This window comes from Sus scrofa, chromosome 13 (assembly GCF_000003025.6).
Source record: "Sus scrofa isolate TJ Tabasco breed Duroc chromosome 13, Sscrofa11.1, whole genome shotgun sequence".
NCBI classification, from domain to species: domain Eukaryota; kingdom Metazoa; phylum Chordata; class Mammalia; order Artiodactyla; family Suidae; genus Sus; species Sus scrofa.
Window position 1 is genome coordinate 68,915,065 of NC_010455.5, and position 27,997 is coordinate 68,943,061.

Below are 27,997 nucleotides of genomic sequence, written 5' to 3' on the forward strand. Positions count from 1 at the left end.
CTCCACTCTGGACAGTCCTTGCTGCAAAGCTGGCTGGAAGTCTGGGGCATCAGAATTGAGCCACCTCAGTAACTGACATGTCCTGCTGCATGTAACCAAAGCTGGAAGCTCTAACTCCCCTGGCTCTGCCTAGAGACAATGCAACCTGGGGCATTAAAAGCTCAGCTTCTATATTGGTGCATATGGTGGTGGGTTTTTGTTACTCTCAAGCTCTTTATCTGCAGGACGGATTGAAACTGGGCCATAATCACCCAACCCCTGATCCTGGGATGCCTTGTTTGGGCAACCATCAGAGTCCTCTGGGGGTGTGAGGTGGTGAGGGGGGAGGCCATGGAATGGGAAAATCCCTAACTTTGGAGGCAGAGACACAGGTGACCCATGAACAGCAAATAAATTGTGTCACCTTTCTGAGCTTCCATATCTGCAAAAAGCAATCTTAAAACCCCTCCTGGGGTCCTCATCTGCAAGGGGAACAAACAGGATGGAGATGTAGCTCCCAGGTTACCCTCATCCTCCAAGGTGGGAAAGGGTGGCAGGAGCCTGAGAAGGAGGCCCCCCAGGGTCATGGAGGTGGGGGTGCCAGGGCAAGTAATAGCTGGGACCTCTGTCATCACCCCTCTTTGCTCTATCTTCCTAGCTAATGTCCGTCAGGATTCCTTTGGCTGAAAATGACAGGAAATCCCACTTAATAGCACTGAAGCAAAAGGAAGAAATTATTGCCTCCCATAAATGAAACTCTCAGGGCTTCGGGCACACATGAATGCCTTCTCTGTCTCCCCTTCTGCTGCACTTTCCTCTTGGCTTCAGGCAAGGCTGACTATTCCCAAGATGTGGCAGAAAGGCCACCAGAATTCCAGGTTCAGCAAGCCCTGCAGAAAGCGGGCTTCTCTTTCCCATCTCTTCCAGCAAAGGTCCCGGGTAGGGCTCTATTGGCCAGGCTTAGGTTACCGAGCCCCTAAGCCTTTCACCGGCGCGGGATGGGGATTCATCCTCTGATTGACCAGGCCTGGGTCACCTGATTGTCCCTGCAGCCCAAGGTAGAGTTAACCCCACATAAACCAAATTGTCCAAGGGTGGGGACAGGAGGAGCTCAAAGAAACCCCAGGGTGTTGTTCCCAGAAGGAGGATGGTGGGAGGCAGGGGTGCTGGAACCAACAGTGGCCCAGAGGGGAAAGACTCTGTTGGTCGGTGATGCTGGCTAGTCCAGTCCTCCCTGCCACAGTGGGGACACAGGAAGATTCCCACAGCTGTCCCCACAGGTCTCACCCTACATGCAGATGCTGTGTTGGACCAGGCATAGCAGTGGGAGGGCCAGTTGCATTTTAGCTAGTCTACCTTGTAGACTGCTCCATCCCCTCCCCCACAGCCCAGTCCACTTATTCTGAGGAGTGGTATGCTTGTCTCAGCACGATATCCAGAGAAAAAATTATTCTAAACCACAATACTCTCTGGCTTTTCCTGGTAGATAGGAAAGCCTCCTTACTCTCTTAATTTATAATTGATTTGACAGTCACTGATGGGGATCCTGCCATATATAAAGGCAAAGAGCTGCTGACTCGGGCTAGGGAGAGGATGTTACCCACCTAATCTCCAGGCTCCAGGCAGCCAGCAGGTGCATGAAAGGCTTGTTGTATACAATGGCATCTCCACTCAACCCGATCTAAGGAAGCCGACCCTAGGCCAGGACATGCTGAGCATTCAGAGATGGGTTATAGAGGTGAGTCTCTGGGCTGTGACCTGGGCACCCTCAGGGTCACAGAGCATTCTCACCCCTGATCTTGCCTCTGGGAGGAGACAGCATGAACCCCATCCCAGGGCATCAGGACCTGATGCCTGCTCTGCTCACAGATTGTACCTCATGATCCAAGTAACTGCTGCAGTGCTGGTCATCACGACCACATTCCAACCACCAGGACTGAAAGGGAGAGGACATGGCAGACACCTCTAGTCTCTGACATGCACAACCCAGAGACTGATCGGCCCCTGCCCCCCAGTAGAAACATGCACTCCTGGCACCCTAAGGTGCCCTAGGGAAACAGTGGGTGCCCTTCCCAGCTGTGTGACCTCAGGCAAAGCCCTGAGCCTCACAAGGCCTCAGGCCCCTCAGCTTTAAACAAGAATGACCCCCATTGGCAGAATTGTCAGAAGGACTGAGATTATTGGTAGAAAAGATGAGGTACATAATAGGCGTTCAGTAAGCGTGAGTTCCCTTCCCAGACCCATGAACCACGTTCAAAGGGCAGCCTCTGGTACAGTAGGAGACAGATGCGTAGAGATTAAAATAATGGAGGGGTCTCAGGAGAGGGGGAGGCAAGTGCCAACTGCCCCCAGTATCTATTCACTTTTTCTCTTTTAGTATTATCACCCCAAGTTCTAGCTGGGCACCTAGCCACCCACACAAAACTTCATCTCCCAGCTTTTCCTACACCTGCAATGGCATTTAGGTGACTTCAGGTTTGGCCAAAGGAGAATAATCAGAAGTGATATGTGCAGTCTCTGGGTTGTGCATTTCAGAGACTAGAGGGGTCCGCCATGTCCTCTTGCCTTTCCTTCCTGGTGGTTAGAATGTGGTCGTGATGACCAGCACTGCAGCAGCTACTTGGATCATGAGGTCAAGTCTGTGGGCAGAGAATGGTAGAGTGTCAAGAAAGAAGGAGACTGAAGTTCTCTTGTAGCGCAGCAGCTTAAAGATCCAGAGTTGTCACTGCTGCAGCCCAGGTGCTGCTGTGGTGTAGGTTCCATCCCTGGCCTGGAAACATCCACATGCTGTGGGTATGGCCAAAAAAAAAAATTAAAAAATGAAGAAGGAGCATAGGTTTTCCCATGCTGCCTCTCCAGCGTTGCACAACCCAGACTTGAAGGGTTTCATGAAAGAATGGTCTCCTGGTTTTGTGTCAAAACCAGTTATTTTAGAGTCATGGCTTCCAGGTTACAGCCCAGTGACTGGGCTCAGGAAGGTCTAGTGCAATCCTCTCTGAACCTTAGCTTTTTTCCTGTATTAATACAACAGTATTAATGGACATCAATATGGACATTGAAGATGACAGCTCTTCCTACCCTGCCCTCTATGCCTTTATTGTTAAAAGTCACAGATGTCCTCATGCTCAGGGGCTAGAGCCACACTGAACGCTCGCTCACTGCTTCAGAGACTTCCAAAATGTACCCTGCGGGACTGTGAGTTCACACATAGGATAACCCTGTGCACTGTTCCAAGATGGCAAAAAATGTTTTTGGCAAAACTTAAATTCCATCCAGGCCTCAGTAAAAGCATCTCGTGAGTATACCAGGCAGCCTGTCCGCTCTCCAGCAGCCTGATTCTCACAATTTTCATTTCCCTGTGAAAAGGCAATCCTCTAGGAGAATTTTTAGATCATGCAGCACATTTTAGAACTTCTTCCCTCCAAATGCAAAGCTCTATCCTGGCACAACCCTGGAGCAGGATTACAGATGAACTCGTGGGAATGTTTGTATCACTAAGTCTATTTCTCAATTCTTAGAAATGTGATCACAATTGCTACCCCTGTTTGCACCAGCTTCCATACGCCTCTTTGCCTCATCTCTTCTCCTGCTCTAGTGTGGTTCTTGCAGATGGTTTTCAAGCCTTGCTCCACTCAGCCAATCTGGGCTCTGACACTGGTGTTTCCATAGCCATGGGTGCTGAGCACCTACTGCATTCCAGGTGCTGGCCTGGCTTCCAGGGAGACCCCCAGGAACAAGACAGACACAGCCCTGCCCACCCCAACTCCCTCCCAGAACTCAAGGCTAGTGTGGGAGACAGGTAAGGCAGTTCTGAGCCACAGAGGTGACGGGCGTGGACTCCTTGGAATCCAAAAGGCTTGTTCACATGGGATTGGGACTAGCATAACATCGCTTCCACCATGCTGGGTTTGTCAAAACAAGCCACAGGGTCAGCTCAGATTTAAGGTGTATGGGAGGATCTAGAAATTTACACTGCAAATGGGCATAGATGAGGGAAGGGCTGAAAAACTGGGGCCATTTTCACATCAATCCAACACATATAGGAAACATAAAGGGGAGAGCCCAGTTCTCAACACTTCACCTGTCCCAAGAGCCTCAGTGTGGTTGCGCTGTGGGGCTCCAGGGGAAAGGAGGCCCCTTAAGCCAGACTAGAGAGGTCAAACTTTCACCCATGGCAGTGGGGGCCATGAAGGGCGCTAGGCGCTTTCACTTTGGAACATCCTGGCTACCACTGCTTCCCACAATCCAGACCTCTGGTGCTGGAGAGTCTCCTGGAAAAATCCCAGCAATAAGACCTCAGACAGAAAAATGCAACTCTGTTCAAAACCTCTCGCCTTCAAATCCTATCCCCTCCTCAGAGGTAACCACTGCTATTTCCTTGGTTGAATCTTTTCAGGTCTCCTGTGCCCTCACCACACACACGCACACACATACGCACGAGTTCTGTCTCCTGAGAAGAAGGGAGCATATTCTATGGACACTTTGTTTTATTCATTTTCACTGCGGTATATAGCATTCCACTATGTAACCATACCAGAATTTGTCTGTCCAGTCTTCTCTTGGTGGGCGTTTTGGCTGTTTTGAATCTTTTCGAAGATTGCAGTGAGTATCACTGTGTATCAGTGTAAGAGTTTCTCTCACATTTATACCTAGAGTGATGGTGGGATGTGGCATGAATCCGTCTTAGTCATAGTAGACGTTACTAAAGTGCTTTCTAAGTGGCTGCCAACTTATCTTCCCAGTGGCTATGCATTTCTTCACATCCTGGACACTTGGTATCAATGGACATCTTAATATTTGTTGTTCTACCGAGTGTGAATTGTGAAATACTATCTCATCCTTGTTTAATTCACCTCGTCATGGGGGGGGGGGGGGTTGCTGCACCCGCAGAATATGGAAGTTCCTAGGCCAGAGATTGAATCCAAGCCACAGCCGCAACCTACATCAGAGCTGAAGTAACGCCAGATCCTTAACCCCACTGTGCTATGCTGGGGAGCGAACCCTCGTCTCCCAGAGACAATGCCAGATCCTTAACCCACTGCAACACAGCATGAACTCCATTCACCTGGTCATTTAAAAAATAAAAATTTATTGGCACTTAGTTGACTTACAGTGTTATGCTAGTTTCATCTTGTTATTTTATTTTATTTTATTATTTTTTGCTTTTTAGGGCCACAGGTGCAGCATATGGAGGTTCCCAGGCTATTATTTTGTCAAATTGGAGCTACAGCTGCTGACCTACACCGCAGCCACAGCAGCAACCTACACCACAGCTCACAGCAATGCTAGATACCTGACCCACTGAGTGAGGCCAGGGATTGAACCCACATCATCATGGATACTAGTTGGATTCGTTTCTGCTGTACCACAAGGGCAACTCCTGTCATTTTGTCTTTTTAAATAGCTGCAGAGTATTCTACAGTAAGGGACTAATTCAGCCAGGCCCTGAGCCATTCATTTGGAAGTTTTTTTTTTTCTCCTTTTTGAAATAATGCAGCAATTATTTCTTTTCCAATTAATTCACTCTGGGAGAGAGAAGTAGAGTTACTGAGTTCAAGGGAATACCTTTTCAAAGTAGGCTGCACCCAGATGTACCCCTGGCAGATGCAGCCTGGGCCTGGCTCCCTGCATCCTTGCCAACTATTTGCCTTCAAATTCTATCTCATCATTTCAGTTTGAATATACCTGAGTGCCAAAAAAGTCAAGAATATTTTCCTGTGTTTATCAGCCTTTCTGGTGAATTCAGTTTCTTTGTCCATTTTCCCAGTGGACATTATCTTTATTTATGGAGACTTTTGATAAGCAATTTTATTTAAAAATTGGTCATTCATCCCTTAAAAATCATTTCTTATAAAACAAAGGGAGACCACAGGTTGACCTGGTGGTGTCAACCCACTGGTCAGCCTCTAACTGCTACCTCTTTTTCTTTTTTTTTGGCCAAGGCTGTAGCATGCAGAAGCTCCCAGGCCAGAGAGCCAACCCAAGCCTCTGCAGGGACCTAAGCAGCTGAAGTTGGGTTTTTAACACACTGTGCCACAGTGGGAACTCTCAACTGCTACTTCCTGAGATACTGAGGCCAGCTGTGGCCTGGGGGCAGGTGTGGACACTGAGGCAGTGGGATTGGAGGGCTTCCACAACCCAGCTGTGCCCAGTTCCCCACCAGCATCGCCAGGCTCTGATGGGCAGAGGGTGCAGGAAGGAGCTAGCACCTCAGCCTCCATCATTTTGTCATGGGGGCTGAGACCCAGAGAAGTCCAGCAACACACCCAAGGTTACACAGGAGCAGGTGCCTGGCTGGGGTATCAGCACCTATGGAAGGAATGCCATGCCCCCTCCCAGCCCTACTGCCCAATTAGCAGCTCAGAACCTCCAGCCCAATCAGGGGCTAATTGGAGGGGTGGGGCCTTGTACAACTGGTACATAAGGCAAGCAGGCCAGCCTAAAAGCTTCATGCCTGGCAAGGGGGTCACCTGCATCTGCCTACGTGATGGCTCCTGGGAGCATTGCATCCAGTGACACCTCCTCGACTTCCTCAGCCTCCAAAGCCTCGTCAGCCTCCTTGGCCTCCTTGACTTCCACCCTGGGGTCGTCCAAGTCATCTGGGTGTGAACGGCCAGGTGAGGAATGGGAATGGCTCCTCTCTCATTCCCCAGCCCATTCTCTGTGTATCCTGGACCCATTCTCTCCCACCCTTCTTCTCACCCAGTCTGGCCCCAGCACCCACCCTAGACTTAGAAGAGCTGATGCCAGAGGCAGAAGGGGTAAGGGGAGGGGAGCAGAAGGGGCCTCCGCAACCGGAGCCCATTTCTTGTGGGTGGAGGGCTGGTAGTCAGGCAGCAGCTGCAGGGCAGCTAGTTGAAGGGAGCAGAGCAACAAGCAATAGAGCAAGAATTGGCTGGGCTTTAGATTTGAGGCTGTGTCCCAATTCAATTTTCAATCAACAAATAACGCCTCAGGAATTCTTTTTTTGCTTTTTAGGGCTGCACCTGCGGCATATGGAGGTTCCCCAACTAAGGGTTGAATCGGAGCTACAGCTGCCGGCCTACACCACAGCCACAGCCACACCAGATCCTTAACCCACTGAGCGAAGCCGGGGATTCAATCTGAAACCTCATGGTTCCTAGTCAGATTTGTTTCCACTGTACCACAACAGGTTCTCCTAGGGATTCTTTGGTTATGGGGCCTACTGAGGCAAACAGACCCAGTTCATTCCCTCCAGGAGCTTCCAGTCAGATAGGCAAGCATGCCTCATTAATAGCTGCCATTTGATAAATGTAGTACATGCCATAATTACAAGGCCCCAGAGGGCTGTAGGAGTCACCTAATCCACTCTGGGAGTCTGGGAAGTCTTCCTGGAGGAGGTGACTCCTGAAGGAAGAAAAACCTCACCCAGGGGAAAGTGTGTGGGCAGAGGAAGTGTTCTGAGCATTTGCAAAGGCTCCTTTGGAGGAAGAGGGAGTCCCAGGTGTGTGGGGAGCATAGGGCTGAATTGCTCAGGCTGCCTTGGGAAGTCAGGCTAGGTGTCCAAATCTCAATGCTGTTTGGGCCTTGGAGGTAAGAGAGCTGCCGGCATGGCCACAGAGGAGAAAGGCTTCTCAGGTGCAAGAACAGCAGGGGCTGATTAGACAGGGCCTCTGAGGCCGAGGTCAGGTGCGTCCTGACACTGACGGTGATGGGGGTGGGGGAGGTGCAATGCAGTGAGGAGAGTGTCGAAGGGAGAAGAGAAGTGGAGAGGAGGCTGGGCTCTGGGGATGGAGTCAGAGAAGCCTTTGGGGAACCTGAAGAGGGCTCCAGAATGTACCCTGGGCACCTGCTGAAGTATCTAGGTAGGAATTGGGGGCGGGCACCATCATAAGGCAGGAGAAATGGGGTACAGATTTGGGGGAGTCCCAGTATACAGCAGGCACTGAATAATGGCAGGATGAGGAGCTAAGCACAGCTGGGGGCCCAGGGGAGGAAGGAGACTTGGGGTGGCTCCAAGGAACAGGGCATGGTTTAGGGGAGACAGGGCAGAGATTAGAGCTGTTACCTCATGTGGCTCTGGCCCCAGACAAATACTCTCAGGCACTAGCCTCTTCCTAGCCAGGAGGCAACAGATGCTGAAGTGGATTAGGTCTCTTTACAGTTTTGCTGAGATCCAGAATTATCTGGTGTTTTTCTTTTTCCCCCAGTTTAAAATTTGGTTTTGGAAATTCATCAGAAATCAACAGTTCCAAGTTCCTGTTGTGGGTCAGTGTGTTAAGAACCTGACTAGTATCCATGAGGATGTGCGTTCAATCCCTGGCCTTTCTCAGTGGGTTAAGGATCCGGCGTTGCCATGAGCTATGGTGTCAGTCCTAGATTCGGCTTAGATCTAGTGTTGCTGTGGCTGTGGTGTAGGCCAGCAGCTCCAGCTCCAATTCAACCCCTAGCTTGGGAACTTTCATATGCCTTAGGTGTGGCCTTAAAAAGGGTGGAGGTGTCCTTTTGTATTATCTTTTAATTAGATTTTTTTTTTTTTGTCTTTTGTCTTTTTTGTTGTTGTTGTTGCTATTTCTTAGGCCACTCCCGCAGCATATGGAGGTTCCCAGGCTAGGGGTTGAATCGGAGCTGTAGCCACCGGCCTACGCCAGAGCCACAGCAACGCGGGATCCGAGCCGCGTCTGCAACCCACACCACAGCTCACAGCAACGCCGGATCGTTAACCCACTGAGCAAGGGCAGGGACTGAACCCGCAACTTCATGGTTCCTAGTCGGATTCGTTAACCACTGCGCCACGACAGGAACTCCCCTAATTAGATTTGACATATAATTTATATCATCTGATAAATGTTCTTCTCTGACTTAATTCACTTAGTATGAGAATCTCTAATTCCTTCCATGTGTCTGCAAATGGCATTATTCTTTTTTATGGTTGAGTAATATCCCATTGTATATATATACCACATCTTCTTTATCCACTCCTTTGTCAGTGGACATTTAGGATGCTTCCATGTGTTGGCTATTGTGAATAGCGCTGCAATGAACATAGGGGTGCATGTATATTTTCAAATTATGGTTTTCTGGGGATATGTGCCCAAGAGTGGGAATGCTGTATCCTATAGTAGTTCTAGTTTTAGTTTTTTGAGGAACCTCTGTACTGTTCTCTATCGTGGTCGCACCAACAGACATTCCCACTAACAGTGTATAGGAGGGTTCCGTTTTCCACACACACTCTCCAGCATTTGTTATTTGTAGACTTACTAATGATGGCCATTCTGACCTGTGTGATATGGTACCTCATTGTAGTATTGATTTGCATTGCTCTAATAATTACTGATTTTGAGCATCTTTTCATGTGTCTTTTGGTCCATCTCTATGTCTTCTTTGGAGAAATGTCTATTCAGATTTTCTGTCCATTTTTAAATTTTTTTTTTTATTTGAACAGTATGAGTTGTTTTTCTCTTTTGGAGATTAATCCCTTGTAAGTTGCTTAATTTGTGAAGATTTTCTCCCATTCTGTGGGTTATCCTTTGGTTTTATTTATGGTTTCCTTCACTATGCAAAAGCTTTAGTTAGGTCTCATTTTTAAATTTTCACTAGTCTAGAAGATGGATCTAGAAAAGACAGTGCTATGATTTGTGTTAAAGATTGTTCCTAGGTTTTCCCCTAAGAGTTGTATTGTGTCTGGTATTATATGTAGGTGTCTGGTCTTACATGTAGATCTTTAATCCATTTTGAGTGTGTGAGTGTGTGTGTGTGTGTGTGTGTGTGTGTGTGTGTGTATGTGCGTGTGTGTGTATGGTGTTAGAGAGTGTGCTAATTTCATGCTTTTACATGTAGCTGTCCAGTTTTCCCAGCACCACTAATTGAAGAGCCTGTCTTTTATCCACTGTATATTTTTGCCTCCTTTATCATAGATGAGATGACCATAGTTCTCTTCTGGGCTTCCTTTCCTATTCCATTGATAATGGTTTTGTGCCAATACCACACAGTTTTGATGACTATAGCTTTGTACTATAGTCTGAAGACAGGGAGGCTGATTCCTCCAGCTCAGTTTTTCTTTCTCAGGAGTGCTTTAGCTATTGGAGGAGGAGGTCTTTTGTGTTTCCATACCAAACTTCGAAAAATTCCATTGGTAATTTGATAGGGATTACATTGTAAATGTAGACTGCATTGGGTAGTATAGTCATTTTGGCAACATTGATTCTTCCAGTCCAAGAACATGGTTTGTCTCTCTGTGTCATCTTCAATTTCCTTCATCAACATCTGTTAGTTTTCAGAGTATAAGTCTTTTGGCTTAGGCCTATTTATTCCTGGGTATTTTATTCCTCTTGATGGTAAATAGAAATGTTTCTTTAATAACTCTTTCTGATCTTTTGTTGTCAGAGTGTAGAAATGCAAGAGATTTCTGTGTATTAATTTTGCATCCTGCAACTTTACCAAATTCATTGATGAGCTCTAGTAGTTTTCTGATGGCATCTTTAAGATTTTCTTTGTGTAGTATCATGTCACCTGCTAACCGCAACAGCTTTATGTCATTTTTTGCAACTCAGATTCTTTGTTTCTTTTCTTCACTAGTTGTCTGCCATGGCTAGGACTTCCAAAACTGTATTGAAGAAAAGTGGCGAGAGTGGACATCCTTACCTTGTTCCTGATCTTAGCAGAAATGTTTTCAGCCTTTCACCATTGAGAGTGATGTTAGCTATGGGTTTGTCATATATGGTCTTAATTGTGTTGAGGTAGGTTTCCTCTGTGCCCACTTTCTGAAGGATTTTTTCTTTTAATCATAAATGGGTGTTGGATATTTTCCAAAGATTTCTATGCATCTGTTGAGATGATCATAAGGTTTTTTAATTCTTCAGTTTGTTAATGTGGTATATCATACTGGTTAATTTGGAAAATCCTTGTCCCTGGGGTAAATCACACTTGATCATGATATATGATCCTTTGAACATACTGTTGGATTCAGTTTGCTAGTGTTTCACTGAGGAATTTACATCTATGTTCATCAGGGATATTGGCCTATAACTTCTTTTTGTGTGGTATATTTGCTTGGTTTTGGTATCAGGGTGATGGTGGCCTCATAGGGTGAGTCTGGACATACTCCTTCCTCTGCAAAGTTTTGAAAGAGTTTTGGAAGGATGGGTGTTTGCTCTTCTCTAAATCTTTGGTAGAATTCGCCTGTGAAGCCATTTGGTCCTGGGCTTTTGTTTGCTGGAAGTTTTAAAATCATAGTTTCAATGTCAGTACTTGCAGTTTGTCAGTTCATATTTCCTGTGTCTTCCCTGATTCAGTCTTGGAAAGTAGTACCTTTCTAAGGCTCTGTCCCTTCCTTCTAGGTTGTCCATTGTATTGGCACATAGTTGCTTGTAGCAGTCTCTTAAGATCCTTTGTGTTTCTGTGGTATCGGCTATAAGTTCACCTTTTTCATCTCTAAGTCTTGTGACTTGAATCCTCCCCCCACCCTTTTTTTTTCCTAGATAAATCTGGCTAAAGATTTATCAATTGTGTTTATCTTCTCAAAGAACTCACTTTTACTTTCATTGCTCTTTTCTTTTGTTTTCTTTGTCTTAATTTATTTCTGCTCTGGTCTTTATGCTTTCTTTCCTTTAACTACCTCTGGGTTTCATCTTTTTTTTTTTTTCTCTAGTTGCTTTCAGTGTTTCTTGTTTCTGAAGGTGATATTGTATTGCTGTAAACTTCCCTCTTAGAACTGTTTGTGCTGCATTCCCATAGGTTTTGGATGGTTGTGTGTGCATTTTCCTTTATCTCTAGGTATTTTTTTGATTTCCTCTTTGATTTCTTCAGTGATCCATTGGTTGGTTAGTAGTATATTGTTTAGCCACCCCTTTTTTGTGTTTTTCACGGTGTTTTTCTTGTAGTTGATTTCCAGTCTCATAGCATTGAGGTTGGAAGAGAGGCTTGAAATGCCTTCTGTTCTCTTAGATTTACTGAGGCCTGATGCGTGGCCCAAGGTGTGATCAATCCTAAAGAATGTTCCATGTTAAGAAGAATGTGTATTCTCCTTTCAGATGGAATATTCCATAAATATCAATTAAATTAATGTGTCATCTAAGGCCTGTTTTTCCTTATTGACTTTCTGTGTAGAAAGTCTGTTCATTGATAAAAGTGGGGTGTTAATGTTCCTCCACAATTACTGTGTTACTATGGATTTCTGCTTTTATGGCTGTGAGCATTCACCTTATATTGAGGTGTTCCTATGTTGGGTGCTTGTACATTTACAATTGTTACATCTTCTTGGATTGATCCCTTGATCATTATGTAATGTCCTCCTTTATCTCTTGTAACTGTATTTATGGTTTTATATTCTTAAATTTTTTATTATGGTTGATTTACAATGTTCTGTCAATTTCTGTTGTACGGCACAGTGACCCAGTTGTACATATATAACTCGTTGGAGTTACATACACACACATTCCTTTTGTCATATTATCTTCCATCATGTTCCATCACAAGTGATTGGATATAGTTCCCTGTGCTATACAGAAGGACTTCATTGCTTATTTACTCCAAATGCTATAGTTGGCATCTTTTAACCCCAAACTCCCAGTCCATCCCACTTCCTCCCTCTTCCCCTTGGCAACCACAAGTCTGTGAGTCTGTTTCTGATCTGTAAATATGTTCATTTGTGCCATATTTTAGATTTCACATATAGGTGATATACAGTATTTGTCCTTCTCTGACTGACTTCACTTAGTATGAGAATATCTAGTTCTATGCACGTTGCTGCAAATGGCATCATTTGTTCTATTTTTGTGGCTGAGTAGTATTCCATTGTGTATATGTACTACATCTTCTTAATGCATTCAGCTGTCAATGGACATTGAGGTCTTTTTCATGTCTTGGCTGTTGTGAATAGTGCTCCAATGAACATAGGGGTGCATGTATCTTTTTGAATGAAAGTTTCGTCTGGGTATATGCCCAGGAGTGGGGTTGCTGAATCATATTGTAGTTCTATATTAAGTTTTCTGAGGTACCTCCATGCTGTTCTCCATAGTGGTTGTACCAATTTACATTCCCACCAGTAGCTTGGGAGGGTTTCCTTTTTTCCACACCCTCTCCAGCATTTGTTATTTGTGGACTTATTAACGATGGCCATTCTGACTGGTGTGAAGTGGTACTTCATTGGAGTTTTGATTTGCATTTCTTTGACTAATTAATGACAGTTGAGCATTTTTTCATGTGCCAGTTGGCCATCTGTATGTCCTCTTTGGTGAAATGTCTATTCAGGTCTTCTGCCCATTTTTCAATTGTTTTTTGTTTGTTTTTTGTTTTGCTGTTGAGTTGTGTGGGTTGTTGGTTTATTTTGGAGATTAAGCCCTTGTTGGTCACAATGTTTGCAACTATTTTCTCCCATGGCCTAGGTTGTATTTTTTTTTTATGGGTTTCTTTGCTGTGCAAAACCTTGTCAGTTTGATTACGTCTCATTGGTTTATTTTTGTTTTTATATCTATTACCTTAGGAGACTGGCCTAAAGAAAACATATGTATGGTTGATGTCAGAGAATGTTTTGCCTATGTTCTCTTTTAGGAGTTTTATAATATCTTGTCTTATGTTTAAGTCCTTAAGCCATTTGAGTTCATTTTTGTGCATGGTGTGAGGGTGTGTTCCAGTTTTCACAGATGTACATGCAGCTGTCTGGTTTTGCCAGCACCACTTGCTGAAGAGACTGCCTTTTTCCTATTTTATATATATATATATTTAGCTTTTTAGGGCCATACTTGTGGCATATGGAGGTTCCCAGGCTAGGGGGTCTAATCAAAGCAACATCTGCCAGCCTACACCAGAGTTACAGCAACATGGGATCTGAGCCGCATCTGCAAACTACACCACAGCTCATGGCAATGCCTGATCCTTAACTCACTGAGTGAGGCCAGGGATCAAACCCAAAACCTCATGGTTCCTAGTTGGATTTGTTTCTGCTGTGCCATGATGGGAACTCCTATTTTTGCCTCCTTTGTCGAAGATTAATTGACCATAGATGTCTGGGTTTATTTCTGGGTTCTCTATTCTGTTCCATTGGTCTGTGTGTCTGTTTTGGTACCAGTACCACACTGTCTTTATTACTGTGGCTTTGTAGTGTTGTCTGAAATCTGGGAGAATTATGCCTCCTGCTGGTTTTTCTTTCCCCCCTCAGGATTGCTTTTATAGTTCTGAATATTTTATGGTTCCATATAAATTGTTGGATTGTTTGTTCTAATTCTGTGAAAAATGTCATGGGTAATTTGATAGGGATCACATTGACCGTAAATTGCTTTTGGTAGTATGGCTATTTTAACAACATTAATCCTTCCGGGAGTTCCCTTCATGGCTCAGCAGTTAATGAACCCAACTGGGATCCATGAGAATGTAGGTTCAATCCCTGGCTCTGATCAGTGAGTTAAGGATCCAGTGTTGCAGTGAGCTGTGGTGTAGGCTGGCGGTTGTGGCTCTGATTCGACCACTTGCCTGGGAACTTTCATATGCTGCATGGAGGTACAGCCCTAAAAAAGCAAAAAACAAAAGAAATTGTTAAACAATATTAATCCTTCCAATCCAGGAGCCTGGAATATCTTTCCAATTCTCTGAATCCTCTTTAATTTCCTTGATTAATGTTTTCTCAGCATATAAGTCTTTCACTTCTTTGGTCAGATTTATTCCTAGATATTTAATTTTGGGGGGTGAAATTTTAAAATGTATTGTATTTTTATATTCCTTTTCTAATATATCATTGTTAATATACAGAAATACAACCGATTTCTGAATGTTAATCTTGTATCCTGCTACTTCACTGAATTCACAGATCAGTTCAAGAATTTTCTGTGTGGAGTCCTTAAGAGTTTTCTATACATAATATCATGTCATCTTCATCGAGTGACAATTTTACCTCCTCTCTTCCAATTTGGATACCTTTTATTTCTTTTGTTTGTCTGATAGCTGTGGCTAGGATTTCAATACCATATTGAATAAAAATGGTACGAGTGGGCCTCCTTGTCTTGTTCCAGATTTTAGCAGGAGGTCTTTCAGCTTTTCTCTGTTGAGTACTATATTGGTTATGGGCTTGTCATAAATGGCTTTTATTATGTTGAGATATGTTCCCTCTATACCCACTTTGGTAAGAGTGTTTATCATGAATCTATGTTGGATTTTGTCAAATGCTTTTTCTGCATCTATTGAGATGATCATGTGTTTTTTTAGTTTTCTTTTATTAATGTGGTGTATGAAGATTTATTTAGGTATATTGAACCATCCTTGTAAACTTGGGATGAATCCCTCTTGGTTGTGTGTATGATCTTTTTGTCTTTTTGCATTTTCTAGGTTCGCACCCATGGCATGTGGAAGTTCCCAGGCTAGGGGTTGAATTGGAGCAGTAGCTTCCAGCCTACGCCACAGCCACAGCAACGCAGGATCCAAGCTGCGTCTTCGACCTACCCCACAGCTTACAGCAACGCCAGATCCTTAACCTATTGGGCGAGGCCAGGGATCGAACCTTCAACCTCATGGTTCCTAGTCAGATTCGTTAACCACTGAGCCACAACGGGAACTCCAAGGTGTATGATCTTTTTTAATGTTTGTTGTTGGATTTGGTTGGCTAAAATTTTGTTGAGAATTTTTTCATCTATGTTCATCAAAGATTGGCTTATTTTCTTTTTTGGTAGTATCTTTGTCTGGCTTTGGTATTGGGGTGATGATGATTTCATAGAACGTCTTAGGGTTATTACTTCGCCATCAACCTTTGGACAAGTAAAAAAAGATGGGTGTTAATTCTTTTGTTTGGTAGAATTCACCTGTGAGGCCATCTGGTCCTTGATTTTGTTTGTAGGTGGTGTTTTTTTGAGATTCAATTTCACTTCTAGTAATAAGTCTGTTCAGTTGATCTATTACTTCTTGATTCAGTTTTGGTGGGCTGTTAGGTCTCAAGAAAATTGCCCATTTCTTCCAGGTTGTCAAATTTGTTAGCATATAATTTTTCCTATTTCTCTCTTGCATTTTTTGTTACTTCTGTGGTATCTGTTGAGATTTCTCCTTTTTCATTTCTTTTTTGCTTTTTTGAGTTCTTTCTCTTCTTCTGGGTGAGTGGGTCCACAAGTGTGTCAATTTTGTTTACCCTTTCAAAGAACCAGCTCTTTTTTTCTACTTTTTTTTTGAATCTTGATTTTATTGATTTCTTCTCTGATCTTTATGATTTACTTCTGCTGACTTTAGATTTTGTTTGTTCTTCTTGTTCTAATTCTAATGGGTGATAGGTTAAGTTGATGAGTTGAGATTTTTCTTCTTTTTTTAGGAAGTCTGTATCACTATGAAATTCCCTCTAAAAACTGCTGTTGCTGCATGCCATTGATTTTTTTTTTCTTTTTTTAGGGCCACAACCATGGCATATGGAGGTTCCTAGGCTAGGGGTCGAATTGGAGCTGTAGCCACAGACCTACGCCACAGCCATATCAACGTCAGATCTGAGCAGTGTCTGCAACCTACACCACAGCTCATGGCAACACCAGATCCTTAACTCACTGAGCAAGGCCAGAGATCAAACCTGCAACCTCTTGGTTCCTAGTCAGATTCATTTCCACTATGCCACAACAGGAACTCCACATGTCATAGATTTTGAATGGTTGTGTTTTCATTATCATTTGTCTCAAGGTATTTTTTAATTTACCTTTTGATTTCCTCATTGACCCATTGTTTTTTTAGTAGCATTTTATTTAGTCTCCATGTAGTCAGTCTTTTCTAATTTCTTTCCTGTGGTTGATTTCTAGTGTCATGTCATTGTGGTCAGAAATTATTGAAATAATTTCTATACTCTTAAATTTTGTTGAGGTTCGTTTTATGCCCTAGTATGTGGTCAATCCTTGAGACTGTCCCATGTGCACTTGAAAAGAATGTATATTCTGTGGGGTTTTTTGTTTTTTTTTTTTTGATGTAGTGTCCTAAAAATATCAATTGAGTCTAACTCTTCTATTGTGTCATTTAGGATCTCTGTTGTCTTACTGATTTTCTGTCTAGAGGATCTGTCCATTGAAGTGAGTGGGTGTTAAAATCTCCTACTATTACTGTATTCCAATCAATTTCTCCTTTTATGCCTGTCAGTATTTGTTGAATGTGTTTGGGTGCTCCTATATTAGGGGTATATATATTGATGAGTGTAATACTCTTTTCTTGAATGGATCCCTTTTGTCATTCATGTCCTTGTTTGTCTTTCTTTATGGCCTTTGTTTTATAGTCTACTTTGTGTGATAGAAGTATCGCAGCTCCTGCTTTCCTGTCTGTTTCATTTGCATGAAATAGCTTTTTCCATCCCCTCACTTTCTTCTGCTCTCTTCCTCTCTCTTCCTGTCGTGGGAACTCCCATCCCCTCACTTTCAACTTACAAATATTTGCCTAAGGTGAATCTCTCTCAAGCAGCACATTGCAAGCTCTTGTTTTTTGGTTTTTTTTTTTTAATCCACTCTGCCACTCAGAATGCTCCGTTGATTGGAGCATTCAGTCCATTAACATTTAAGGTAATTATTGGTAAATATGTATTTATTGCCATTTTAAACCTTGTTTTCCAGTTGCTTCTATGTTTCTCCTTTGTTCCTTTCTTTTTTTTTTTTTTTTTTTTTTTTTAGGTTGGATGATTTCCTTTTAGACTTGTGTTCTCTTTTTAGTTTTTGCGAATGTAGTGTGTGGCTCTGATTTGTGATTGCCCAGTTTTTCAAGTATTAACATAATTCCTTCTTTTAACTGCTTGCTTTAGCCTGATAGTTATATAGGCTCCAACATATTATTAAAAAAGTCTAGATTTTCTTACTTCTCCATAGTTGATGATTTTGATGTCCTTTTTTTTTTTTTTTTTTTTTTTTTTTTTGCATCTTCATGTTTATCCTTTTGCTGTTCTTTGTGTTTATCATCACTTATTCAAATAGGTTGTTTTTTTTTTTTAAGGGCCATACCTGCTGCATTTGTGTGGAGGTTCCCAGGCTAGGGGCCAAATTGGAGCTGTAGCTGACCACCTATGCCACAGCCATTGCAATGCAGGATCCGAGCCACATTTGCAACCTACACCACAGGTGATGGCAATACTGGATCCTTAACCCACTGAGCAAGGCCAGAGATCAAACGTGCATCCTCATGGATACTAGTCATATTTGTAAACCACTGAACCATGTCAGGAACTCCTCAAATAGGTTTTTATTTTCCTTTTAGATCTGTATACTGGCTTATTTTAAGTGATTACTTTCCAATCTATATCTCCAAAGGAGTGATTTTCTTCATTTTATATCTTCTTATTTCTTTGCTATTTAGAAGAGATCTTTCAGTATTTCTTTTAGAATGGGTTTGGTATTACTGTATTCTTTTAGCTTTTGTTTGTTGGAGAAATTCTTTATATTTTGGTGTGGTCCTGTTTCAGTTGACTTGTTTGGGGTCCTATGTGCTTCCTGTATCTTGGTAGGTATTTCCTTTAGATTTGGAAATTTTTCAGCTGTAAAATTTCCAAATATATTTTCAATCCACTTTTCTTTTGCTTCTCCTTCTGGAATTTCTATTATGTATAGATTGGCCCACTTTATATTATCCCAATGATCTCTTACACAGCTTTCATGGTTTTTCATTTGGCTTTCTGTCTGCTTTCCTGATTGGGTGAGTGCCATTATTCTATTTTCAAGTCACTTATTTGTTCCTCTGCATTATTCATTCTGCTCTTCAATGCCTTTAACTCAGCTCACATCTCTGCAAATGAATTTTCTAATTTTTCTCAGCTCCTCCTTTATATCTTCTGGTTCCTTTCTAAAGTAATCTGCATTACTGTTCATATATACTCTTAATTCCTTCATGTTTGCTCTTAATTCCTTCAGAATTTTCACTATCTCCTTTTAGAACTTGGTGTCTTATTGGACCACAGAGGTCAGTTTCATTGTTTGCTTCTTCAGGGGAATTCACCTGTTCTTTTAACTGGGAATGGTTCCTTAGCTTCTTGATTTTGCTTTTATTTTTCTTATTCTCTGAGTTTAGGAAAAACAACTGCTGTAATCTTAGATGGCTATTTATATGAGAGAGTACCCCTGGGTATTTTGTGAGGTTTTTGGTTTTGTTTTTGACATGAGAAATGTTGTTGGTTTGGATGCTTGCTGTGTCTTTCTTCAGTGTGTGTAGGCTGTTATCCCCTTGATAGGGTGTGTGCTGGTGTATGGCCTGCAAGTGCTTCCAGGGAGGTAGAGGAAATGTACAGAGCCTGTAGCCAGTACCTGGTTCCTGGGCCCTTGACTGTGAAAAGGACCCAAGGAGAGATGGTGCAGGCTGCTCCTGATTGCAGGGCCCTGGGACGTGGCAGTGACCCTCAGGCAAGTGTATGTGGTGCCCAGAGTTTTGACAGTGGCAACAGCAGGGCCCAGAGCCTTTGGCATTATCAACAGTGTGTATTTTCAGGGGACTAAAAGCAACAACTGGTGGTGATTAGACTGGGGCCACAGGTGGTGCCTGTAAACTGACCTCTGCTGGTGGCAGGCCATGCCCACCTCTGGAGTCTGAGATGGCTGTGGTGGTTTTCCCCTGTAGCCTGTGCAAGAGGCACTCCACCACCCGAAAGCCTGCACAAGTGCAGAGAAAGATACTCCTATGGCAGTCCCACCCCTCTTCCTCTCAACCTCCCCAACAATTGTGCCTTGCTTCCCATATGGACCCAGGCCGCCTCCTCCAGCCCAGGGCATACTGCTCCCTAGCCACTCAGGCTGTCTCCATGCAGCCAACCCTAGTCCTCTCCCCGAAACTGACCTCCAGAGCCTGAGTCTGAGTGCACAGCCCCTGCCTGAGCATCTCAGGCTGTGTTGTCCCTGGCAGTGCTACCAATGGTCTATTCAGTTCTCTCTCTGCTTTGCCCTCCTCAGTCCAGCTGCTGTCCTTTTCTCTCTGAGACTTTGAGGTCCCTCTGTTCTCAGCTCATCTCCTTGTCAGTTAGGTGGCTTTCCAGAGAATGGATTCCTCTCCTTCTTCACAGATTCCTCTCAAGAGGGCTGGTCCCATCCTGATTCCTCTTTTTTTTTTTTTCTCTTCTCCCTCTCTTTTTATTTTACCCAGTTGTGTGGATTGTTTCTTACCCTTTTTGGAGGTTTAAGGTCTTCTGCCAGCTTTCAGTAGATTTTCTGTGCAAATTGTTCTACATGTAGATGGTTTCTTTGGATGTGTTTATGGGAGGAGGTGAGCACTGTGTATTATTCCTCTGCCATCTTGATCCCATCTTCTATGGATTTTTCTTAAAGTTTTAATGATGTATATTGATTTATAATGTTGTAATTTCTGCTGTTCTAGAGAGTGATTCTGTTATACATATCAACATGTCCATTCTTTTTCAGATTCTTTTCCCATATAGATTATCATAAAATACTCGAGGGTAGAGTTCCCTGTGCTATACAGCAGCTTCCCATTGACCATCTGCTCCATATACAATAGAGTTCATATGCCATCTCGAACCTCCAATCCACTCCTCTCCCCCAACCACCTGTCATCTTTGGTAGCCACATGTTTGTTTTTGAAGTCTGTGAATCTGTTTCTGTTTTGTAAATAAGTTCATTTATATCACTTTTTAAGTTTCCACACATAAGTGATATTATATGATGGTTGTCTTTCTCTTTCTGACCTACTTCACTTAATATAATCTCCAGGTCCATCCATGTTGAACTAAATGATACTACTTCATTCTTTTTTGATAGCTGAATAATATTCCATGTGTATATGTATCACATCTTTGTCCATTTCTTTGTCAATGGACATTTAGGTTGCTTCCATGTCTTGGCTATTGGACAAAGTGCTGCAATTAACGCTAGGGTGCTTGTATCTTTTCAAATTGGGGTCTTCTCCTCATAAGTACCCAGGAGTAAGATTGTTGGATCCTATGGTAGTTCTACTTTTAGTTTTTTTAGGAAACTCCATACTGTTCTTCATAATGATTTTACAGTTTACATTCCCACCAACAGTGTAGGAGGGTTTCCTTTTCTCCACACCCTCTCTAGCATTTATTGTGTGTAGACTTCGTGATGATGGCTATTATGACTGGTGTGAGGTGGTACCTCATTGTAGTTTTGACTTGTCTTTCTCTAATAATTAGTGATATTGAGCATCTTTTCATATGTTTTTGGCCATCTGCCTGTTTTCTTTGGAGAAAAGTTTATTTAGAAATGCCCATTTTTTGGAGTTCCCGTCATGGTGCAGTGGTTAACGAATCTGATTAGGAACCATGAGGTTGCAGGTTTGACCCGTGGCCCTGCTCAGTGGGTTAAGGATCCACCATTGCTTTGAGCTGTGGTGTGGGTCGCAGACGCGGCTTGGATCCTGAGTTGCTGTGGCTGTGGTGTAGGCTGGTGGCTACAGCTCCAATTAGACCCTAGCCTGGGAACCTCCATATGCTGTGGGAGCAGCCCTTTTAGAAAAGGCAAAAACTGCTGTATAGTGGGAAAATAAAAAAATTAATTAAAAAATAATAAAATACATTAACTGAAAAAAAGGCAAAAAGACCAAAAATAATAATAATAAATAAATGCCCATTTTTAAAAATTTTATTTTTTTGAAGCTGCATAAGTTGTTTGTTTTGGTGATTAATCCCTTGTCAATTACTCCATTTGTGAAGATTTTCTCCCATTCTGTGGGTTGTCTTTTGGTTTTGTTGGTGGTTTTCATTGCTGTGCAAAAGCTCTTTAGGTCAGTCCCATTTGCTTATTTTTGTTTTCCTTCTCATTGCTCTGGAAAGAAGATACGTGGTGTTTTCGTGAGAGGTGCACTTGAATCCTTTGACATGCCATCTTGCCTCCTCTACCTCCTTCGCAACCTTTTCAAAAAGAACTTACTGAGATACCTCAGTAATTCACCTAGCATACAACTCACCCGTTTAAAACATCCAGTGGCTTTGTTATATTTGCTGGTGTGTACCTGTCTCTACAGTCAATTTTAGAGTGTTTTCATCTTCTCAAAAAGAAAACCTAGACCTATTACCCATCACTGCCCATCCCCACCCACTCTCAGCCTTATCTACTCATCTACTTTCTGGCTCTGATGTGCCTGTTCTAGACATTTAATATAAATGAAATCATCAATATGTGACTTGTACTCATAGGCTTCTTTCACTCTGCATAATGTTTTCAAGGAAGTACTTCATTCCTCCTTTTGGCTGTATGACATTGCATTTATCACCACATTTCCTTTGTCTATTCATTAGTTTATGGACTTTAGGGTAGTTTGTACTTTTTGGCTATTATAAATATGCTGCTATGAACATTTGTGTATAATTTTTTGTGTGACACATTTTATTTTCTCTAGAAGTGAAATTTGTTTTGTTATTCTTTATGAGGGAAACTTTCAAACAACTGAAAAATAGCCTGAATGGCACAGTGACCCCCACCCCCGGGCACCTACCATACAGCAATCAACATCTCGCAGCTGTTTTATTCTTACCTATTGTGTGTTATTTTGGTGCAAAGGCCAGACTTAGCTTTTGTTTGTTGGCTTTTTAGGGCTGCACTCAATGCATATGGAGGTTCCCAGGCTAGGGGTCAAATCGGAGATATAGCTGCTGGGCTACACCACAGCCACAGCCATGCCAGATCTAAGCCACATCTGCGACCTACACCACAGCTCACAACTAAGCAGGATCTTTAACCCACTGAGCAAGCCCAGGGATTGAACCTACCTCCTCCATGTGTACTAGTCAGGTTTCTTTCTGCAGAGCCAAGACAGGAACTCCCAGACTTAACCATTTCATCTGTAAATAGTCCATTATTTATCTTCAAAAGATAAAAACCTCTTACAAAATAATTGCTATACCACTAGCACATGAGGAACAAAGTTATCTTTAACATAATAAAAAAACTGGGGTTAGGGTTACAATATTACTGTGTTACTGTCTATTTCTGCTTTAATGGCTATTAATATTAAGGACCTCTCTATATAAGGCAAATTCTATCAAATATTCCAGTGTTTATATTTGTCGAGTTGCCTTTTCCCCCCAGCTGGATTGCTCAAATTGTGGTCTGAGTCTAAGCAAGGTTCCCACGTAGCCCTTGGTTGAAGGTCTCTTCAGATCTCTCCTCTCTAGGGCCCCTCCCACTTTTCCTCACCCTCCTTGTTCATTTGCAGAAGAAACAGTCCTGTGTCTGGAGATTCCCTCACAGTCGGGCTTTCGTTGACCTCATACCCATGGTCCTGCTGACGGGTAGTTAGAGCTAGACAGGCAACCCAATTTAGGCTGGTTTATTAAAAGGACAATTTAGGAGTTCCCACTGTGGTTCAGTGGATTATGAACCCGACTAGTATCCATGAGGATGCCGGTTTGATCCCTGGCCCAGCTCAGTGGGTTAAGGATCTGGCGTGGCTGTGGCGTAGGTCAGCAGCTGCAGCTCTGATATAAACCCTAGCCTGGGAACTTCCACATGCCACAGGAATGGCCCTAAAAAAAAAAAAAGAAAGAAAAGAAAGAAAAAAAGGATTTTTAATGCTTTCAGAGAGCCTTGACATGTGTGCCCAGCCCCACTACAGGCACTGGGAGACGGTGGCCGGCCAAGCAGCGCACCCACCCTCTGCTCCCAGGCCAGTGGGCAGTGGCACTGACCCAGTGTGGGATGGGGGTGTGTATTCCGTCTCCCGGGCTGCTTGCCCACCCACTGTGGAGGCTGGCTGGCACCTCATGGGCCCTTCACTGGGCATGATTGTCATCGGCTGGGCCCTGAGGGCTGTCCTGGCTCCGGCTAACATCTGGCTGTCTGTCTACAGGCCTGATCAAGAGCAGCATCCGAGAGCCGCGCCGACATCCTCCGGTGCTGCGCATGGTGCTGGAGGCGCTGCAGGCGGGAGAGCAGCGCCGGGGCACCTCGGTGGCGGCCATCAAGGTTTACATCCTGCAGAAGTACCCAACAGTGGATGTCTTTCGGCTCAAGTACTTGCTAAAGCAGGCTCTGGCCACGGGCATGCACCGTGGCCTCCTTGTCAGGCCCGTCAACTCCAAGGCCAAGGGGGCCACTGGCAGCTTCAAAGTGAGCTGCTGGGGTTGGGGTGGGGTGGTGAGAGGTGACCTGGTGTGGGCTTGGCCCCAGGGCTTGAATTCCAGTTCTAGCTCTTTTTTTGTCTTTTTGCCTTTTCTAGGGCTGTTCCCATAGCATGTGGAGGTTTCCAGGCTAGGGGTCTAATTGGAGCTGTAGCCGCCGCCCTACACCAGAGCCACAGCAACGTAGGATCCAAGCCGTGTCTGCAACCTAGACCACAGCTCATGGCAACACCGTATCCTTAACCCACTGAGCAAGGCCAGGGATCGAACCCACAACCTCATGGTTCCTAGTTGGATTCATTAATCACTGAGCCACGATGGGAACTCCCCAGTTCTAGCTCTTTCTTGGCAGTTTCTGTGTGCTCTTTGTCTGTCCTGTCCCCTCTCTCCTCCTGTCTCTCCTTGTTCTTCCTGTCTTCACCAAGACTCCCCTCCCCCGGCGAAGGGTGTGTGCGTGCACACATGTTCCTGGTCTGAACTCCCCCACAGCTCTGGTCACCCTGCTGCATTCACCTCCATCCCTGTTGAGTGTGTTAGTGATCAGATGCCATCTTGAGCTGTTTTACTCTAGGCCCTTGATGCCCATGGCCCCCCCAGGACAGCACATGGGCAGGATTCCTTATCATGGATGGTGCAGACCCAGTCTTGGGCTCTAGAAGGTCACAGAATTGAGGTTTGCTTCTCACTCTCTCTGGGTCCAGGCCCGAGCTCTCCAAGCTGGGGACAACACGTCCCTGAGCCACCACATCGTTGCCCTTTCAAAGAGGATGGTCCCAGAGGCTGTCTGTCCAGGATGACCCAGAGCTAAGGGCACATTTGGCACAGAATCAAACCCCAGCATCTTGATGGCCAGCTGCCACCAGGGAAATCTTGGGGACCCAGACATGGGGTCTGTCTTGTTATTGCCATTCCCTAGCATGTGGCAGTTGCTCTAAGAGTCACCATGGAACATTCTCAACCTACATGTTCCAGTCTCTGTGGTGATGGGGTGGCTAAGCACAGGGAGACCCTCTCCTTTAATGTTGGGGTGAGGGTCAGAGCTTGGACACTAGCCATGGCAAGGCCAGGTGCACAGGGTGGGGCAGAGGGCAGCAAGAAAGGGCACTGCGGTGTGTGTGACTGGGAGCCAGTCAGGAAAGCAGGCCAGGGGATGAGAGGCCAGGAAGGGGCCTCTGGTACTACAGAGTCAGGAATGCCTTGTGCTGGGAGTGCGGGTAGTTTCTGGTCTTGGTGGGTAACAGGGAGCCATGAGGGTTCAGGGATGGCAGGGAGCCCTGTCATCAGAGCTGGGATCTAGAGGGACAGGGGTAACCAATTTGCCAGGGGCCCCTCCATCCTCTGCCACTCATACCCTCCCCAGTGGCCCCACTGTAAAGAAAGGAAGACTGAGGCCGGGGTAGGGGAGGAGAAGACTTGGGTGAGTTGCACAGCTGGGGGGCGGGAGGACACTGTGACCTCTCAGCTGTCAGACTTCCAGGCCCGTGTTCACCTGCGCATCAGGGAAGCAGGGAGGTGTGGGGTTGAGGGGTGGGTGGGAGGTATGTGGCTGGAAGGGGGAGCGCTGGGGGTGTCAAAGGAGATGTGTAGTTCAGCATCTCGGAGGACTCGGTCAGAACTCACGGTGGTCATGATGTGCGCATGGAAGCTGGCTAGCACCCAGGGCTGAGGGGAGCATACTGCCAGCTGCGCAGGGAGGGCAGGGGGTCTTGGGTGAGTTTTGGAGACTCGGGTCCTTTGTCCTAGAGGGCAGCTCCCCCTCTCGGTGCATGAAAGGGCAGGACAGGGAGAAGGTGTTGCCCCCTCTCCCCAAGCCGATGGCCACCTTCCCAGCCCCTCCTTAGGAATGTGGTGATCTCAGAGCCTCACAAAAGGTATAGGGGCATGAGACCCCCAGAACCTCTGCTTTCAATCCCACCCCGTTGCCTCTTCCACCAGTTGGTTCCTAAGCACAAAAGGAAAATCCAGTCCAGGAAGACGTCCACCCTGAAGGCCTCCAGGAGGCCGGGTCAAGCCAAGGAAAAGGACCCCAAGAAAGCGAAGAAGGCCAAGAAGGACCCTCCCAACCCAGGCGAGGTGAAAAAGGGATCCAGGAAGCCAGGCCAGGGGAGGTCAGGCCCCGCCAAAACTGGTGAAGGAATGAAGGCCCCTCAAAAAGGCAACAAGACCCTGGACCAAGAGGCAAGACTGGGTGAGGCCAGGAAGTGCTCCCAACAGCCAGACAGGCCCACGCAGTCACCTCCCAGAACCACTGGGCCTGGTAGGAAGGCAAAGGTCAAAGGTAAGAGGAGCAGCCAAGATAGGGGCATAAAATGGGGTGAGAGGAGGGATTGCGGCTGGGGCTTCTGGAGGCCAATGGACTGGGGTGAGGTGGGATGGAGCAGCCAGCTGTGGGGAGAAAGGGGTGACTTGTCAATGTGCCCTGAGCACCTTGACCTGAAGAGACAGAGAATTTATGGGACCTGCTGGGGCTGGGCTAGGGAAGAAGAGCTCAGAGAGAGGAGTAGCCTGACTTATTTCTGAGAGGGGTCAGGGGAGGCTTCCTGGAGGAGGTGGCCCAGGCAGGAAGACAGCTAGTACAAAGGCCTGGAGCCCTGAGGAAGGTGGAAGAAATACTAAATGATCTGTTTGTGGTGGGGGAGGGGCTGCGAAGGGCCAGGGAGTCAGGACTTTATCTGGAGGGTGAGGAGTCGTCTTGGAAAGGCTCTGAGCAGGGGGACAGCTAGGGCCCAAGATGTTTGTGAAAACACATCCCAGCTGCTTTGCGGAACACTGGCTAAGGGCTAGAGGTTGATACACCAGTCAGGGGGTGCCTTGGGTTGGGTGGGCATGGAGCTGAGAATGGAGTGACAGATGGTCATCCAGCATCGGGTTAATCCTCCAACTGCCTGTGGGAGCTGATACCCCTAGTCTGCAGGGGTGGGCACCCAGGCTCAGAGAGGCAAAGCAACGTGCCCAGGTCACAAAGCCTGCTGGTGTCAGAGTGAGGACTGGGCCCTGGGCAGGATGGGGGCTGAGGAGGCTCTGAACTTTTCTGCCCGCCCCCCGCCCCGTCCCTGTCCCCACTGCAGCTCCTCTGGAAAGGGGTCCTTCTCACACAACACCCCCTCTTCCAGCAGAGGCTGAGGCCCCCGGGAAGACCAATCCTGGGAGTCGGAATTCAAAATCCACGGACACCAAGGTAAGTGCTTACATGACTTCTTTGGTCCGGGTCTCCAGTGACCAGAACTTGGGGTCCCCTACCTGGCCCCAGACAGGTCAACAGGGAAGGGATAACTCTTTGTCCTACCAAGTACAGCCCATGTTCCTCCCCTTCTCACTCAGCAGCCTGAGGATCACCTTCTCCATCTCAGAGACTGAGGTTTAGTGAGGTCACTTGGCAAAAGTGACCCAGAGCTGGGATTTGAACCAGTTGGTGTGCTGAGCTGCACACCCAGCCTTGCCCAGTTCTGTCACCTTGCTCCTGATTTGCTTTCTTATAGGGTGAGAATGGTACAGCCAAAACGAAGATGGGGAACAAGATCCCTAAAGAGGCTGTCACCCAGGGGACTCAGGAGGCCCCCAACGCCAAGGCCCCTCCTCCTGCCAAGGGCAGTGGGTCCAAAATGGAGCCCAAACCACCAGCCAGGAAGGTAGAGGCCCCCAAGGGCCTGAGAAAGCCTGGCATTCCCACCACAGCCTCCTCTTCCAAGGTGGCCAGTAAGAAGGCTGAGGCCAAGAACTAGAGGTGGGGTGGCGAGAGACTGAGATTCTACTTTTTTATTCCCTTAAAAAACTATCACTGTATTTATTTCACTGTAACCTATTTATCAATAAAGACTTTTTTCCCTGCCATAAATTTGTGTGGGAGAAGTCTGAAGTCCAAGGATCTGGCCATCCAGGACTAGGACCCAGATAGCAGCTTCTGCCCCAGGGGATGCAGATTGTGTCAGGGATCCAAGGGCACATAGGTCCTGCGGAGGCTCAGGAGAGGTTAACTCAGCCTGAGATCTGGGACAGCTTCCTGGAGTAGGCAGCTTTTGGTCTTAAAGGAGGAGCAGGAATTGCCAGACA

General features: G+C 45.3%; 1 protein-coding gene across 2 annotated transcripts; it reads left to right on the top strand.

Annotated features, from left to right (window-relative positions):
* Nucleotides 6,427-27,997, top strand: H1FOO (oocyte-specific H1 histone). 2 transcript variants are annotated; one of them, NM_001205063.1, is given in 5 exon segments: nt 6,427-6,596; nt 23,677-23,936; nt 25,883-26,225; nt 27,061-27,125; nt 27,427-27,680. In NM_001205063.1, coding segments are annotated over 5 exon segments (1,041 nt in total). In that variant the 5' UTR covers nt 6,427-6,466; the 3' UTR covers nt 27,670-27,680.